Raw genomic sequence first — 13473 nt, forward strand, 5'->3', positions numbered from 1 at the left:
TATGCTCTTACAAAAAAGGAAGCTGTAAAATGTAAAACACTGTAAAGTCAGATGGAGCTGCATTCGTCATTTGTACTTCTTTTTTCTTAGGAGAAAGGAGTTATATGGAAACTTCTTTCATTTTCTCCCCTGCTCCTCTATGTCCAAAGTTGAAGGGCGATCATGCTATTGAGTGGGTCATATCTTCTGAACTGAAAAACCACCGATGCCACTTTCAGTCTTAGCAACAGGGAAAACAGTCTCAAGTGCTATCTAAGGCTCTACGAAGAAGAGTGAGGCCGTTTGCAGCAGTCTCTCCTCCTAGGGAGGTGAATATGGTCCCATCACTGCACTCACTACTGGCTTGTTTTCTTTTACTGCCTTACACTGAACCCAAGCATGCATTCGTAGGCTCAACTGCTGCACAATCTGGTACTTCCTTAGAAGAATGAAAACACATTGCAAATACCAAATATCCAAGGACTTCCGAGAAAGAGGTAAAAAACAGCCTCCTTTTCTAGGAGGAAAATCCCTCTTCTCATCCAGCAATGTGGACTTACACATGTAAAGCTGTGTTTGTACAGAGACTGCGATGGTTTCTTCACATAGGAAATTAACTTTGCTGTATTGTCTTTGGGCTTCTTTATCACATTAAAAGTTTGCAAGCTTGGACCTTTGTTCTTATTCAGTAAATCTATGTCACAGGATGAGTGAGGATTTAGCATCTTTTGCTTCAAATTAGAACCACATATTTGGAATTTACTGCTGCAGTTCTCAGCTGCGCTTATCATGACAGTGGTGGAAACTGGAGGACATTAAAGAGCCCATGAAGTCAGCTGTACTTGCCATTTATTTAGTCTTGTTTGGAATAAAAGGTAAAGAATTCACAAATACCACCACCTCAGCACCTGTTTCAAAGGAAACATCAGGCTTCAGCTTGCAACATGATGTCGTTACAATTAAGCAAATAGCAGAAGCCCCCGTCAGTTGCTTCCTTCTTCTGGAGAAGGCGGGGAACTGTAATCCCCGGGGCTCCTGTGTTGAGTCTGAGAGGCAGAACAAAAAGAAAAGTGGCCTTTTCCATTCCACATCCTGGAGGTAATGGGTAGAGAAGAGATACCCACATTTCCAGATAGTGAACGCTGAGTAAAGAAGCAGGACTGCCTGTCCTAGGAGACAACATAGAGATGCTTGCCAGGTCCTGAGTTCAGAATTTTGTTTTTGAGATTTATATAAAAGCACCTAAGGCTGGGCGCAGTGGCTCATGCCTGTAATCCTAGCACTTTGGGAGGCTGAGGTGGGAGGATTGCTTGAGGCCAGAAGTTTGAGACCAGCCTAGGCAACATGGCAAAACCCCATTTCTTTCCAAACAAATCCCCAAAACTAAAAAATTTAGCTGGCTGTGGTGGCACGCTTCTATAGTCCCAGCTACTTAGGAAGCTGAAGTAGGAGGATTGCTTGAACCTGGGAGGTGGAGGCTGCAGTGAGCCGAGATGGTACTATTACACTCCAGCCTGGGTGACAGAGCGAGACCCTGTCTCAAAAAAAAAAAAAAAGTATATATATATATATGCGCACCTAAAGGTCAAAGCAAATGTTCTTCCTGTAATAAGGAACCTTTGCTTTAGCGTAGATGGCCATACCCCTCTGTAAGGTGGGGAGGAGGAAGGTTCCGCTCCTTCCCTCTGGCCGAGATCTGTTTTCTTCTCCTTGCACAGCCCACCAGGACACTCAGCCTCCTAGGAGCAGGCCCACCCTGGCCTCACTCCTCTGCCTGTGCTCCTATTTTATATTTTATTTAATTTTTACATTTATATACAATTTTATATTGTATATTTCACTTTTATATATTTTATTTTACATTTTTATTTTCATATGAAATTTTGAAAAATGCATATTTACATTTATATGATTTATATGATCATTATTAAATATGAAATATGAAATTTCATATATTTATATTACACATAATATCTTATACATATTTTATACTATATAATATACATAACATTTTATATACATTTATAAATTTATATAATTTATAAATAATACAGATATAATTAATTTATATAAATGATATCAAATATATAAATTTTATAAAATTTAATTTATATAAAATTATAATATGTATATAATTTATATATAATTTTATATTTCATTTTAAATTTTATATTTCATTTAAATATATATGTGTGTGTATATATATGTGTGTGTGTGTGTGTATATCTATCTATCTATCTTTTTTTCGAGACAGAGTTTCACTCTTGTCACGCCAGGAGTACAATGGCGCAATCTCAGTTCACTGCAACCTCCACCTCCTGGGTTCAAGCGATTCTCCTGCCTCAGCCTCCCGAGTAGCTGGGATTACAGGCACCTGCCACCACACCCAGCTAATTTTTGTGTTTTTAGTAGAGATGTGATTTCACCATGTCGGCCAGGCTGATCTCGAACTCCTCAGGTTATCCACCCACCTCAGCCTCCCAAAGTGCTGGAATTACAGGCATGAGCCACTGCACCCGGCCATATATGTGTATATTATATAATATGAAGTACATATTATATGAAATATATGAAATATATATATTTTATATTTTATGTTTAATCTCATATAAACTGTTTTATATAATTTATATTTATTTACATATTAATATAAAATAAAAAATAAAATTATATAATTTCTGAATATATGTATTATATATTTATATATACAGAAATTATATAATTTTAAATTAATTTCTGTAATTTAAATTTAAATTAATTTAAATTAATTTCTGTAATTTAAAATTATGTAATTTTAAAGGTGTATAAAATTGTTAAAAATAATAAAATGTTTATATAAAAATTATATTTTATATTTCATAAGAGTGTTACCACTGGGTTGGAAACACAGTCCAAAGCACTGGGTTCCTTTGGAAATCTCTTGGAAACATGTGTTTCATTTCCTGCAGGACGTGGTGCTGATGAGGGCCTTGAGAGACATGAACTTGCCCAAATTTGTGTTTGAAGATGTTCCTCTTTTCCTTGGTTTGATTTCCGATCTGTTTCCTGGGCTGGACTGCCCTCGCGTCCGCTACCCTGACTTCAGTGATGCGGTAGAGCAGGTCCTGGAGGAGAACGGCTACGCGGTCCTACCCATCCAGGTAAAGCCAGGAAAATGACCTCACTGTGGCCGTGCATCCTTTCCATTGGCTTTTTGTTTTTGCAGTTCTTTAAAAATGTATGTACAGTAAAATATGCATAAGTTTCACCATCTTAACCATTTTTCCCCATTTTTAAATCACAGTAAAATACACATAACAATATTTACCATCTTACCTACTTTTAAATGTAGAGTTTGTTAGGCCGGGCACAGTGGCTTACACCTGTAATCCCAGCACTTTGGGAGGCTGAGGCGGGTGGATCACGAGGTCAAGAGATTGAGATCATCCTGGCCAACGTGGAGAAACCCCATCTCTACTAAAAATACAAAAATTAGCCGGGCGTGGTGGCGCTTGCCTGTAGTCTCAGCTTCTTGGGAGGCTGAGGCAAGAGAATTGCTGGAACACGGGAGGTGGAGGTTGCAGTGAGCCAAGATCGTGCCACTGCACTCCAGCCTGGTGACAGAGCGAGACTCCGTCTCAAAAAATAAAAGAAAAAAGAAAAAATGTAGAGTTTGTTGGTGCTAAGTACATTCACATTACTGTGCAACCATCAGCATTATCCATCTCTGGAACAATTTCATATTGCAAAACTAAAACCCTACACCCGTTAACAGCTTACCTTCTCCCCTCCCTCCGCTGGCAACCTCTGCTCGACTTCCTGTCTCTACAAATTTGACTACTCTAGGTACCTCCTGTAAGTAGAATCATGTAATTTTTGTCCTTTTGTGTCTGGCTTATTTCACTAACAGTGTTTTCAACATTTATCCATGTTGTGGCATGTGTCAGAATTTCTTCCTTTTTAAGGCTGAATTTTATATATATAGTTTTTTTTCACACAATGTGGTCAGGTGACTCAAAATATTTTGTTTTGAGGCATCAACCATCAGAGGTTCTTTCCTCACCTCACCTTTTTTTTTTCTCCTGAGTTACACTTAAAAAAAAATTAAATTAGATATTGCAGGGGTAGGATTTGGATCCTCTGAAGCCTGTAAGTTGTATATGTTGTCATTAAGCCAAACATGTATTGATTGGCAGAGTCCTGCTGAGAGTGTAAATGCCCAGAGCCTCCAGGCCTGGGGGGTTGCCTCGGGTCGGGCAGCTTCAGGGTGTCAGGCTACCCCGGAGGCCTCAGGCCTGGGCAGCGGGCACCGGGTACCGGCCGTGGACGAGAGCTTTCTGTGCCTTTCCTGACCCTGATTTTCTCTGGAGTTGGTTGTTGAAAAAGATGTGTTTTCTGGAAGGAATATAAAATGGTCCAGCCACTTTGGAAAACAGCCTGGCAGTTCCTCAACAGGTTTAACCAAGAGTTACCATAAGACCCAGCAATTTCACTGCTGGGGATCTACCCAAGAATGAGGACGAATGTCCGCTCAGAATTGTTCACGAATGTTCGGAGCAGCATTATTCATAATAGCCAAAAAGTGGGAACAACCCAACATCCATCAGTTGATGGATCAACTGCTGAAACAGAATGTGGTCTGTCCATCCCATGAGATATATTTTGGCCACAGAAAGGAATGCAGCACGCGTGCTACAACATGGATGAGCTTTGAAAACATGCTAAGCGAAAGAAGCCAGATGTGAGAGATCACACATTCTAGGATCCCATTTCCATGAAATGCCCAGAATACGCAAATCCGTAGAGACAGAAAGTAGATGAGTGGTTGCCAGGGGCTGGGGGAAAGGGGATTGGGAGAGATGGGTACAGGGTTTTTTGTGGGGAGGGGTGATAAAAATGTTCTAAAATTGCTCATGGGGATGGTTGCACAACTCTGTGAATATACTGGAAACCATTGACTTGTACCCTTTCAAAGGTAAATTGTATGGCGTGTGTGTTGTATCGCAATAAAACTGCTTCAGAAAAAGATAATGTTTTAGCCCAGCTGCCATTGTTTGTCCCGCAGGTGGATAAAGTGGTTCAAATGTTCGAGACCATGTTAACCCGCCACACGACGATGGTGGTGGGGCCCACCAGAGGGGGCAAGTCCGTCATCATTAACACTCTGTGTCAGGCCCAGACCAAGTGAGTATGACCTCCGTGGGGAGGGCCTGGCTGCCACGGGGGCTCACAGTATATGTTTGGTGGCAGTATTACCAAGTCCCACTTTGCTCTCTGTTTCCTGGGAGGGTAAATTTGTAATACACACCCCTTTCAACTCAGCGTGTTTTTACTGACTTTATTGCAGACTTAGTTAAGATATTTTAGAATGCAGAATAGCAACCCGCTTGTGCATCAGATGGTGAATAGGTTCACTTGTGAAATGAGAGTTTCACAAACTATCTTATAAGGATATTTTGAAAATGAATGTAAGTCATAGTTTCTTGGGGTCCAAATTGCTTCCTTAAAGTAAGTCAGGATTCACCTTATGCAGTACTGCTGTGGTTTCGCAGTGGCCAGAAAAAGAATGTCACCTCCCCGGGTGCCTTATAATCTCTAGCCCTTCAGGGGTAATTCTTCACCAAGGAAAAAGTGATCGTACACTCCCACATTGAAGATCATAAAGGAGCCAGGCACGGTGGCTCACGCCTGTAATCCCAGCACTTTGGGAGGCCTGGGTGGGAGGATCGCATAGTCCAGGATTTTGAGAACAGCCTGGGCAACATAATGAGACTCCGTCTCCACATTAAAAAAAAATTAGCTGGGTGTGGTGACGTGCACCTGTAGTACAGCTACTCAGGAGGCTAAGGAGGGAGGATTGCTTGAGCCCAAGAATTTGAGGCTGCAGTGGGCTAGGATTGTGCCACTGCACACCAGCCTGGGCAACAGAGTGAGACCTTCTCTCTGAAAAAAAAAGAAAAAAAAAAAAAAAAGGAGAGTATGTCATAAAAGCCTGCAGTGAATTGAAAGCCTTCACTGAAAGTGGATTCCTGACTCCTCACTTCTCTTCTAAGCAATAACTAGATTCCAGAAAGACCTCCATGGATGCTGATAGCCCGGCAAAAATCTAAATCAAGCCAAAGTTTTTGTGACTTAAACATTTCTAGGCAGTCTATAAAATCTAAACAGTAAGTGTCTGTCATTTGTTCCCATTATTTCTTCATATGTTTCATATGAGAAAACCAGTCGACAGTGGCTTACTGACTCTAAGTGGGCTGTGCCGTGGCCATCTGCATTTCATTCTTTAATTCATTCATTGTTAGTTTATAGAACTATCACACGTGTGTGTATGTGTAATATAGCATGTACATTATTATGATTTACTGATTTGTTGGTTGTGAACTGTGGAGTGTGTGAAGTTTTGTTCTCTGTAGATGAATTAATCCTATAGTTAGTGCTGCAGGGATTTACAGGCACTGTGGTGAGAAATGCCCTGTCTGCTTGATTCATGAAGTCAACAGAGCAGCTGTTGTTCTGTAGATAAGGAGGACTGAACATTAGTAGTTCAAAGCCTTGTTATTATCCTGGGTGACTGAGTATGGTCTCCTATACGCCCTTAATTCTGAGATATTTACTTAAATGTCATATATATGAATATGTAATATGCATAAATATGAAATATACATGAAAGTTAGCTTCTTGGTGCCCTCCAGAGGCAACGCTGTGCTTCTAGTTCCGACTTCATTTGTGCTGTGGCCACATTTTTGGTGAAATGTGGTTGCTTTATATTTAGAAGAAAGCACTAGCAGTGAAGGGAAGCCCAGTGAAGAGTTTGCATGGGCTGCATTTTAAATTTTGGATTGAAGTCAAAACATCTAATTCCTCATAGAGGGAACCCAGACTGTTTTCCTCATGCATTTAGTTTTCTTGAACCATGGCTAAAGCCTCTCTTGATTTAGGCTTGGGCTGATGACAAAGTTGTACATCCTGAACCCCAAAGCCGTGAGTGTCATAGAACTCTACGGCATCCTGGATCCAACCACCCGAGACTGGACAGATGGAGTGTTGTCAAACATCTTCAGGGAAATCAACAAGCCAACAGACAAGAAGGAGCGAAAGTGAGTATCTTTGTAGGTAGGAAAGAGCCTGGGTTAGTTAATGTTAATTAGCTCAACATTAAAAACGGTGGCAGGACTATACATTGTAGCTTCATGCTTGGATTTCAACAGACTTAGAGTCCAGTCTTGGAGGCTGTGCTTCGGAAGTGCGCAGTCCAATCTTAGTGCTTTTCATGTGTGACCTCAGTCGTCTTATTGATGCAATTTGGTGCGTACCAGGATTGTTCCCAGCTTACCACAGAGGAAACTGAGGCCTAGAAAAGGTCAGAAATGTGGCCCAAGGCCAGGGATTTGGCCCTGATCTGTGTGACTCTAAGTTCTCAAACACAGCCGCCATCAAGCTGCCTGATCACCACGTTCTATGGCAAGGTAAGTCAAGGAAAGGTAGCAAAGTGCCATGGAAAGTGCAGGAATGCCCTCCTGAGCCACGGCTTTCCATCTGTAGACGTGGCTGATGGTGCCCTGATGACATCACCACATGCCATGGCAAAGGCCAAGTGAGGCCAAGTACAGAAATGCTCTGAGGGTGTGTAAGGTAAAAAGCTTTTAGTTGGTCCTATAATATCTCTTTGCTAAACTCAGGAATGGTTCTGATTTTATGTTCTAATCAAATCCCATTAATAATAAATAAAATCCTTAAATAACAAGAGTCCAAAGTCCCAACTCATGGCTTTTAAAACAGCTTCTTAGCGCTTTTCCCCTGATTCTGGATGAACCCAGGATTTCACGCTGAGTTCCGTTGTCTTGTTTTTGGCATTCTTTAATTTTGAGCAGTTCGTCAGGATTTCTTTATCTTTTATGACCTTCTTGTTCTGGAGGATTCCAGACCAACTGTTTTAGAGAATGGTCTCAGTTTGGGTTTGTCAGCTGCTTCTTCATAATTAGATTCAGGCCATGGCTGTTTGACAGGAAGGCTGCAGGAGTGATGCTGTGTCCTTCTCCGCATCTCATCACAGGCACATGGTGTTGGTTGCCCTATTATGGGTGGTGTTAATCTTGATTATTGGGTTAAGGTGCCATTTTCCTCTTTGCAGTTGATATGCAACTGTAGGGAGATAACTTATGACTAAGTAAATATCTCATTTCTCATCCAACCTTCACCCATTCACCCAATGGTTTGGAGCATCTGTTGAATGATGATCTGATGAATCTGGTCATCCTCCTCCTCCTCCTCCTCCTCCTCCTCCTCCTTCTCCTTCTTCTTCTCCTCCTCCTCTTCCTCTTCTTGTTCTTCTTTCTTCTTTTCTTTTTTTTGAGAGGGGTCATGCTCTGTTGCCCAGGCTAAGTGCAGTGACATGATCACGGCTCACTGCAGCCTCAAACTCCTGGGCTCAAGCAATCCTCCCACCTCAGCCTTCCAGGTGGCTGGGACTGCAGGTGCATGTCACCATGCCCAGCTAATTTTTGCTTTTTTTTTGTAGAGACAGAGTCTCCCTGTACTGCCCAGGCTTGTCTTGAACTCCTGGGCCCAAGGAATCCTCCTGCCTCAGCCAACTACAGTGCTGAGATTACAGGTGTGAGCCACCATGCCTGGCCGTTGAGTCCTTTTATAGTGAATATAAATGGAGACTTTCTATAGGGACAACTGGTGAAATTTGAATGTGGACTATACATTAGATAATAGTATTGTATCAATATTACATTTCCTGAGTTTGACAATTCTGCTGTGGTTGTGTAAGAGAAGGTACTTATTCTTAGGAAATACTTGCTTAAGTATTTAGGGGAAGGGGGCATTTTATCTGCAATTGACTCTCAAATGATTCAGAGAGAGAGAATAAGAGAGAGTGCGAATGTGGCAAAAAAACGTAACAATTGGGGAATCCGACTGAAAGGCATATGGGCGTTCTTCGTACTGTTTTATTCTCGTAACTCTGTAAGTTTGAAATTATTTAAAAATAAAAAGCTAAAAAGAAAAAAATACAGGAAGGAAATAAACCAAAATGTTAATCCTGAAAAAAAAAGATCTAACTGCTTATATCAGTGAGTTAAATGGAGGCACTATCAAACCAGCATTTCAGCACAGTAGAATAGCCTCTGTCCTGTGGAGATGGGCTTTGCTGCATGAGATGTCACCCATTGTAGCCACAAAATGGAACCATCCTGAAGCTTGAATACCTGAGGCCTTGGACGTAGACGTGCTGCCAGGACACATGGTGTATAAACCACGGCTTGTGAACTCAGATGCTCCCAGGGACCCAGCAGGTAGCACAAATGAGTGAAGTGGAGCAAATTACATGGTGGTGTTAGTTTCCTAGGGCTGCCATAACAAATAACTGTGTGGCTTAAAACAACAGAGATTTATTATCTCATAGTTCTGGAGATAATAAGAGGTCTAAAAAAGTCTAAAAAGTCTAAAAAGAGGTGTGAGCAGGACTGCACTCCCTCCGAAGGCTCTAGGGCAAATCCTCACCTCTTCTGCTTCTGGTGGTTCCGGGTGTTCCTTGGCTTGTGGCCACATCATTTCAAACTTTGCCTCTTTCTTGGCCTTCCCCTCTGTGTGTCTTATGTCTCCTCCTGCTTTTCTCTTATAAGGACATTTGTCATTAGATTAGGACTCATCTGTATAATCCAGAATGGTCACATCTTGAGATCCTTAATTGCGTTTGCAAAGGCCTTTCTCCAAACAAGGTCACAGTCACAGCTTCTGGGTGAACACATCTTTTGGTGGGGGGGTGGGTACCATTCGACCCACTACACATGGATATCCAAAATACTTTCTTTATTCTTGACTGTACCACAGGAAACCAGGGGTTAAAACCAGTGATAAATAGCAATTGATACTCAGCCTCAGATGTAAGAGAAGAATGAGGTAGGAGTTGTGGCGGGGGCAGGGACTATGACACTTTCTGTCTTCATGGGCAGCCACTACTCAGCATCAGCTGATTGTTCCCACGAAGGAATCCAGGTCTGTGTGCTCAGAACTTCCAGCTTGCCCAAGAAGTGAGAAATTCAGATTTTTGTGTGAAGTTCCCTCATTCTTAAATATTGGCAAAGAACTCAAACTTTTTTTTCTTTTTTTTTTTTCTTTGAGACGGGGTCTTGCACTGTTGCCTGGGTGGGAGTGCAATAGTGCTATCTTGGCTCACTGCAACCTGTGCCTCCTGGGTTCATGCGATTCTCCTGCCTCAGCCTCCTGAGTAGCTGGGATTACAGGCACACACCACTATGCCTGGCTAATTTTTTGTATTTTTAGTAGAGACAGGGTTTCACTATGTTGGCCAGACTGGTCTCGAACTCCTGACCTCGCGATCCGCCCACCTCGGCCTCCCAAAGTGCTGGGATTACAGGCTCAAACAGTTTTTATGTACCATTTCAGTCAAACCTCTGGGCCAACTAGGGTGCTCTGTCTCAGATCCTGGCTAGAAAACCCTGGGAAAAAGACATTCAACATGAATGGGCAGGTTATACCAAGTTCCATAATTGGAAGCTCTCTAGGACCCATGGCTCTCCTTTCTTTGGTTGCTGCAGGTATATTTTATTTGATGGTGATGTGGATGCTCTATGGGTGGAAAACATGAATTCTGTGATGGATGACAACAGGTTGTTGACATTGGCCAACGGGGAACGCATCCGGCTCCAAGCACACTGTGCCCTGCTCTTTGAGGCAAGTAGTGATTAAAAGTAAATTTGAACATAAGTCTTTCTTGTAATTAAAAATGCAAATGTTTGTTAAAGTAGTAGTAAATGTAGATGATTATTTAAAAACAAACAATGCATAAGGGTTTATAATGAATACAACTCTTTGTTCTTTACTCCTCTCATCCCTCTTTATCCCAGAAGTGACTACTTTTACTTTTTATGAATTGTTTCTTCTGATGATTACCCTAGTGTCTATAAGTAACAGGCTTAGCATGATATTCTTCCTTTATACATTTTATAGTTTATACATTATCTATTGACTGACTGCTACAAAAGTGAGAATTCATCTCTTATACCACTAACGTCAGAATAGTATATTGCTAAGTTGGTTAACAGTAGATAATGTTTACATTATAATGAAGATAGAAATATTTACTGAAGAACCAACTAATATACTACGATTACATTTACTTTCTTTTAGAGCCATTTCGTTTGTCTGGAGTTTGTAATTGCCTTCCTTTTTTTTCCCTCACACTATTTGCCTTTATTTTAACCTCATTTTTTTTTTAAACTTTCTATCATATCAAGTATTCTGTCGAGCCCCTTTACTTCCTGGAGGCTATTCTCCAAAGCCCTCTATCTCTTAGGATATGGACTGCTTGTTTCATAGGTGTGGCCCTGGGACTTGCTTTCACTCTAGCTTAGTATTAATGCCATTTCTAACTGTAAAATTTGTCAGTGCATGGAATATTTGTACATATTATTATCTGATTAGCTGACTGAACTATATTTTTTTTGTAGAGAGAGCTAGGTTTGTTAATATATCTGGTTTAGCTGTGTACTTATGAAGTTTTATACTGCCTGATCTCAACTATGTTAAAAAAATAATAAAGAAAAAAGATTGACTGGAAAACACTCCAAAACAACATTTGTTTCTGGGTGGTGGGATTTGGATAACTTATTTTCTTCTTTATATTTTTCTATTTTTTTGTCAGATATTCTACAACGTATTAATTTTCACATTAATTTTATAATAGAAAAACCAAAAAGATGTTACATCAGAAGTGTGTAATCTTCTCATCAAAATCCCAGGTGTTCAGTTAAAAACCTCATGAAAGCTGTGTTGATTTTGGTATTATTCGGATTTCATGCAGTTGTAAAAACTTTCCATAAGAGAAGGTCCTTAAACATCTAGTTTATCTTGTGTATAGCTATAGCCATGATTGATTTTCTTTATTTATCCAGGTTGGAGATTTACAGTATGCCTCCCCTGCAACTGTCTCTCGATGTGGAATGGTTTATGTGGATCCTAAAAACTTGAAATATCGACCATACTGGAAAAAATGGGTTAATCAAATACCAAACAAGGTGAAATTTTTTTCTAAAATGAACTTAAAGTTATTAGTATTGATGGCTAGTTGGATAACATAGTCCAGAGGGATGTTTGTAGTCGAAGGCGATGACCTTGTCCTTGACCTGCCCATGTCCCTGAGCCCAAATTAAGTGAAAACATGGCAGACACACTTATTTAATTTCAGATAGTTTATAGCCAGTGGGATAGGTAATGATTGGATTGGTTGGTCCAGACCAGAGGTTGACAAACTTTTTCTGTAGAGGGGTAGATAGTAAATATCTGAGGCTTTGTGTGGGCAATGTGATTTCTTTCACAGCTACTCAACTCTGCTGTTGTGGCATGAAAACAGCCAGAACTTTGTATACAAATGGTCATGGCTGTGTACCAATAAACCTTTATTTATAAAACAGACGACAGGCCAGAGTGTGTGTTGTCTTAACAAAAGGCTTCTGTGAAAAGTGCAGAGATGGATGTGACAGTCATGTGCGGGTTGTGGCTCAACCACACCTAGGACGCTACGACCACCTTCTCAAAGGAACACAGGTGTTCTGGGTGTGTCTCTAGGAGGGCTACTAGGTTGGAGGTGAATGGAAACCAGGACATAATTATGCCAGAAAAGAGCAGAACAAAGGAAGAACAAAGGAAGCATGACAGAACCATCTGAGGCACTGTCCTGTGGGAGACAGCTGTCTCAGGACCCTTGCAATCCCTGGTGGTGATTGGTGCTTTGATAGAGAGGGGGCCTTCGCTGCTTTACAGTCTTTTCTGGATGACTGTGGTCACTTGAACTGTAAGATGATCAGCCTCTTTCCTGTCAAGTGGGACCTGTTATCTTCCTTTTTCTTCCCCAAGGGCATGGTAGACTCTGTGGCAGCGAAATGAAACACTTCATAATGAGATGAAAGCATATTGCAAAGGACAAATCTCTCTGCAAATATAGGGCACTATTATCAGGATTTCCTCACCTGCCAAATGTATCATTCATCAGAAGATGTTGCTCAACCCTCTTTGGGCAAGAAAAGCTTTCCACTAACTTCCATTTAAATAAGCCCTTGAAATGCTTTGGAATGCTGCTTTTTTATAGGTGGAGCAATACCATTTGAATAGTCTCTTTGAGAAATATGTGCCCTATCTCATGGATGTGATAGTGGAAGGGATAGTGGATGGAAGACAAGCAGAAAAGCTGAAGACAATAGTTCCTCAGACAGACCTCAATATGGTAAGAAATGATCCCTGCTGTTAGCAAAAAGAAATTCTTTCCTAAAGACAGGCTCACGGTAGGGTTTTAAAGGGAGTGAAGATGCCAGACAGGGTGAACAGTAGTATTGTTGGTCAGTGCCAAGGCGGGCGCCATGCTTGCTTTTGTGCAAGTCAAGATACTGGGTTCCATCTGTCTGAACCAACATGATGGGTCTTATGCTCCCATCGCTCTGGGACCTGGGATCCCAGGATTTATGACTGGAATGGACTCTGGGGGGGTGGACT

At 41.2% G+C, this 13473-nt stretch overlaps 1 protein-coding gene across 1 annotated transcript in view; it reads left to right on the forward strand.

The window, feature by feature from the left end:
* The window catches only part of DNAH10 (dynein axonemal heavy chain 10), a 171685-nt gene that overhangs the window by 91019 nt on the left and 67193 nt on the right, over positions 1-13473 (forward strand). Inside the window, exons 37-42 of the mRNA XM_019038458.4 lie at positions 2928-3119; positions 5024-5142; positions 6897-7055; positions 10524-10659; positions 11880-12002; positions 13073-13207. Of these exons, the coding sequence (XP_018894003.3) occupies positions 2928-3119; positions 5024-5142; positions 6897-7055; positions 10524-10659; positions 11880-12002; positions 13073-13207 (864 nt within the window). The remainder of the gene's footprint in view (positions 1-2927; positions 3120-5023; positions 5143-6896; positions 7056-10523; positions 10660-11879; positions 12003-13072; positions 13208-13473) is intronic.

Source organism: Gorilla gorilla, chromosome 10, assembly GCF_029281585.2.
Source record: "Gorilla gorilla gorilla isolate KB3781 chromosome 10, NHGRI_mGorGor1-v2.1_pri, whole genome shotgun sequence".
Lineage (NCBI taxonomy): Eukaryota > Metazoa > Chordata > Mammalia > Primates > Hominidae > Gorilla > Gorilla gorilla.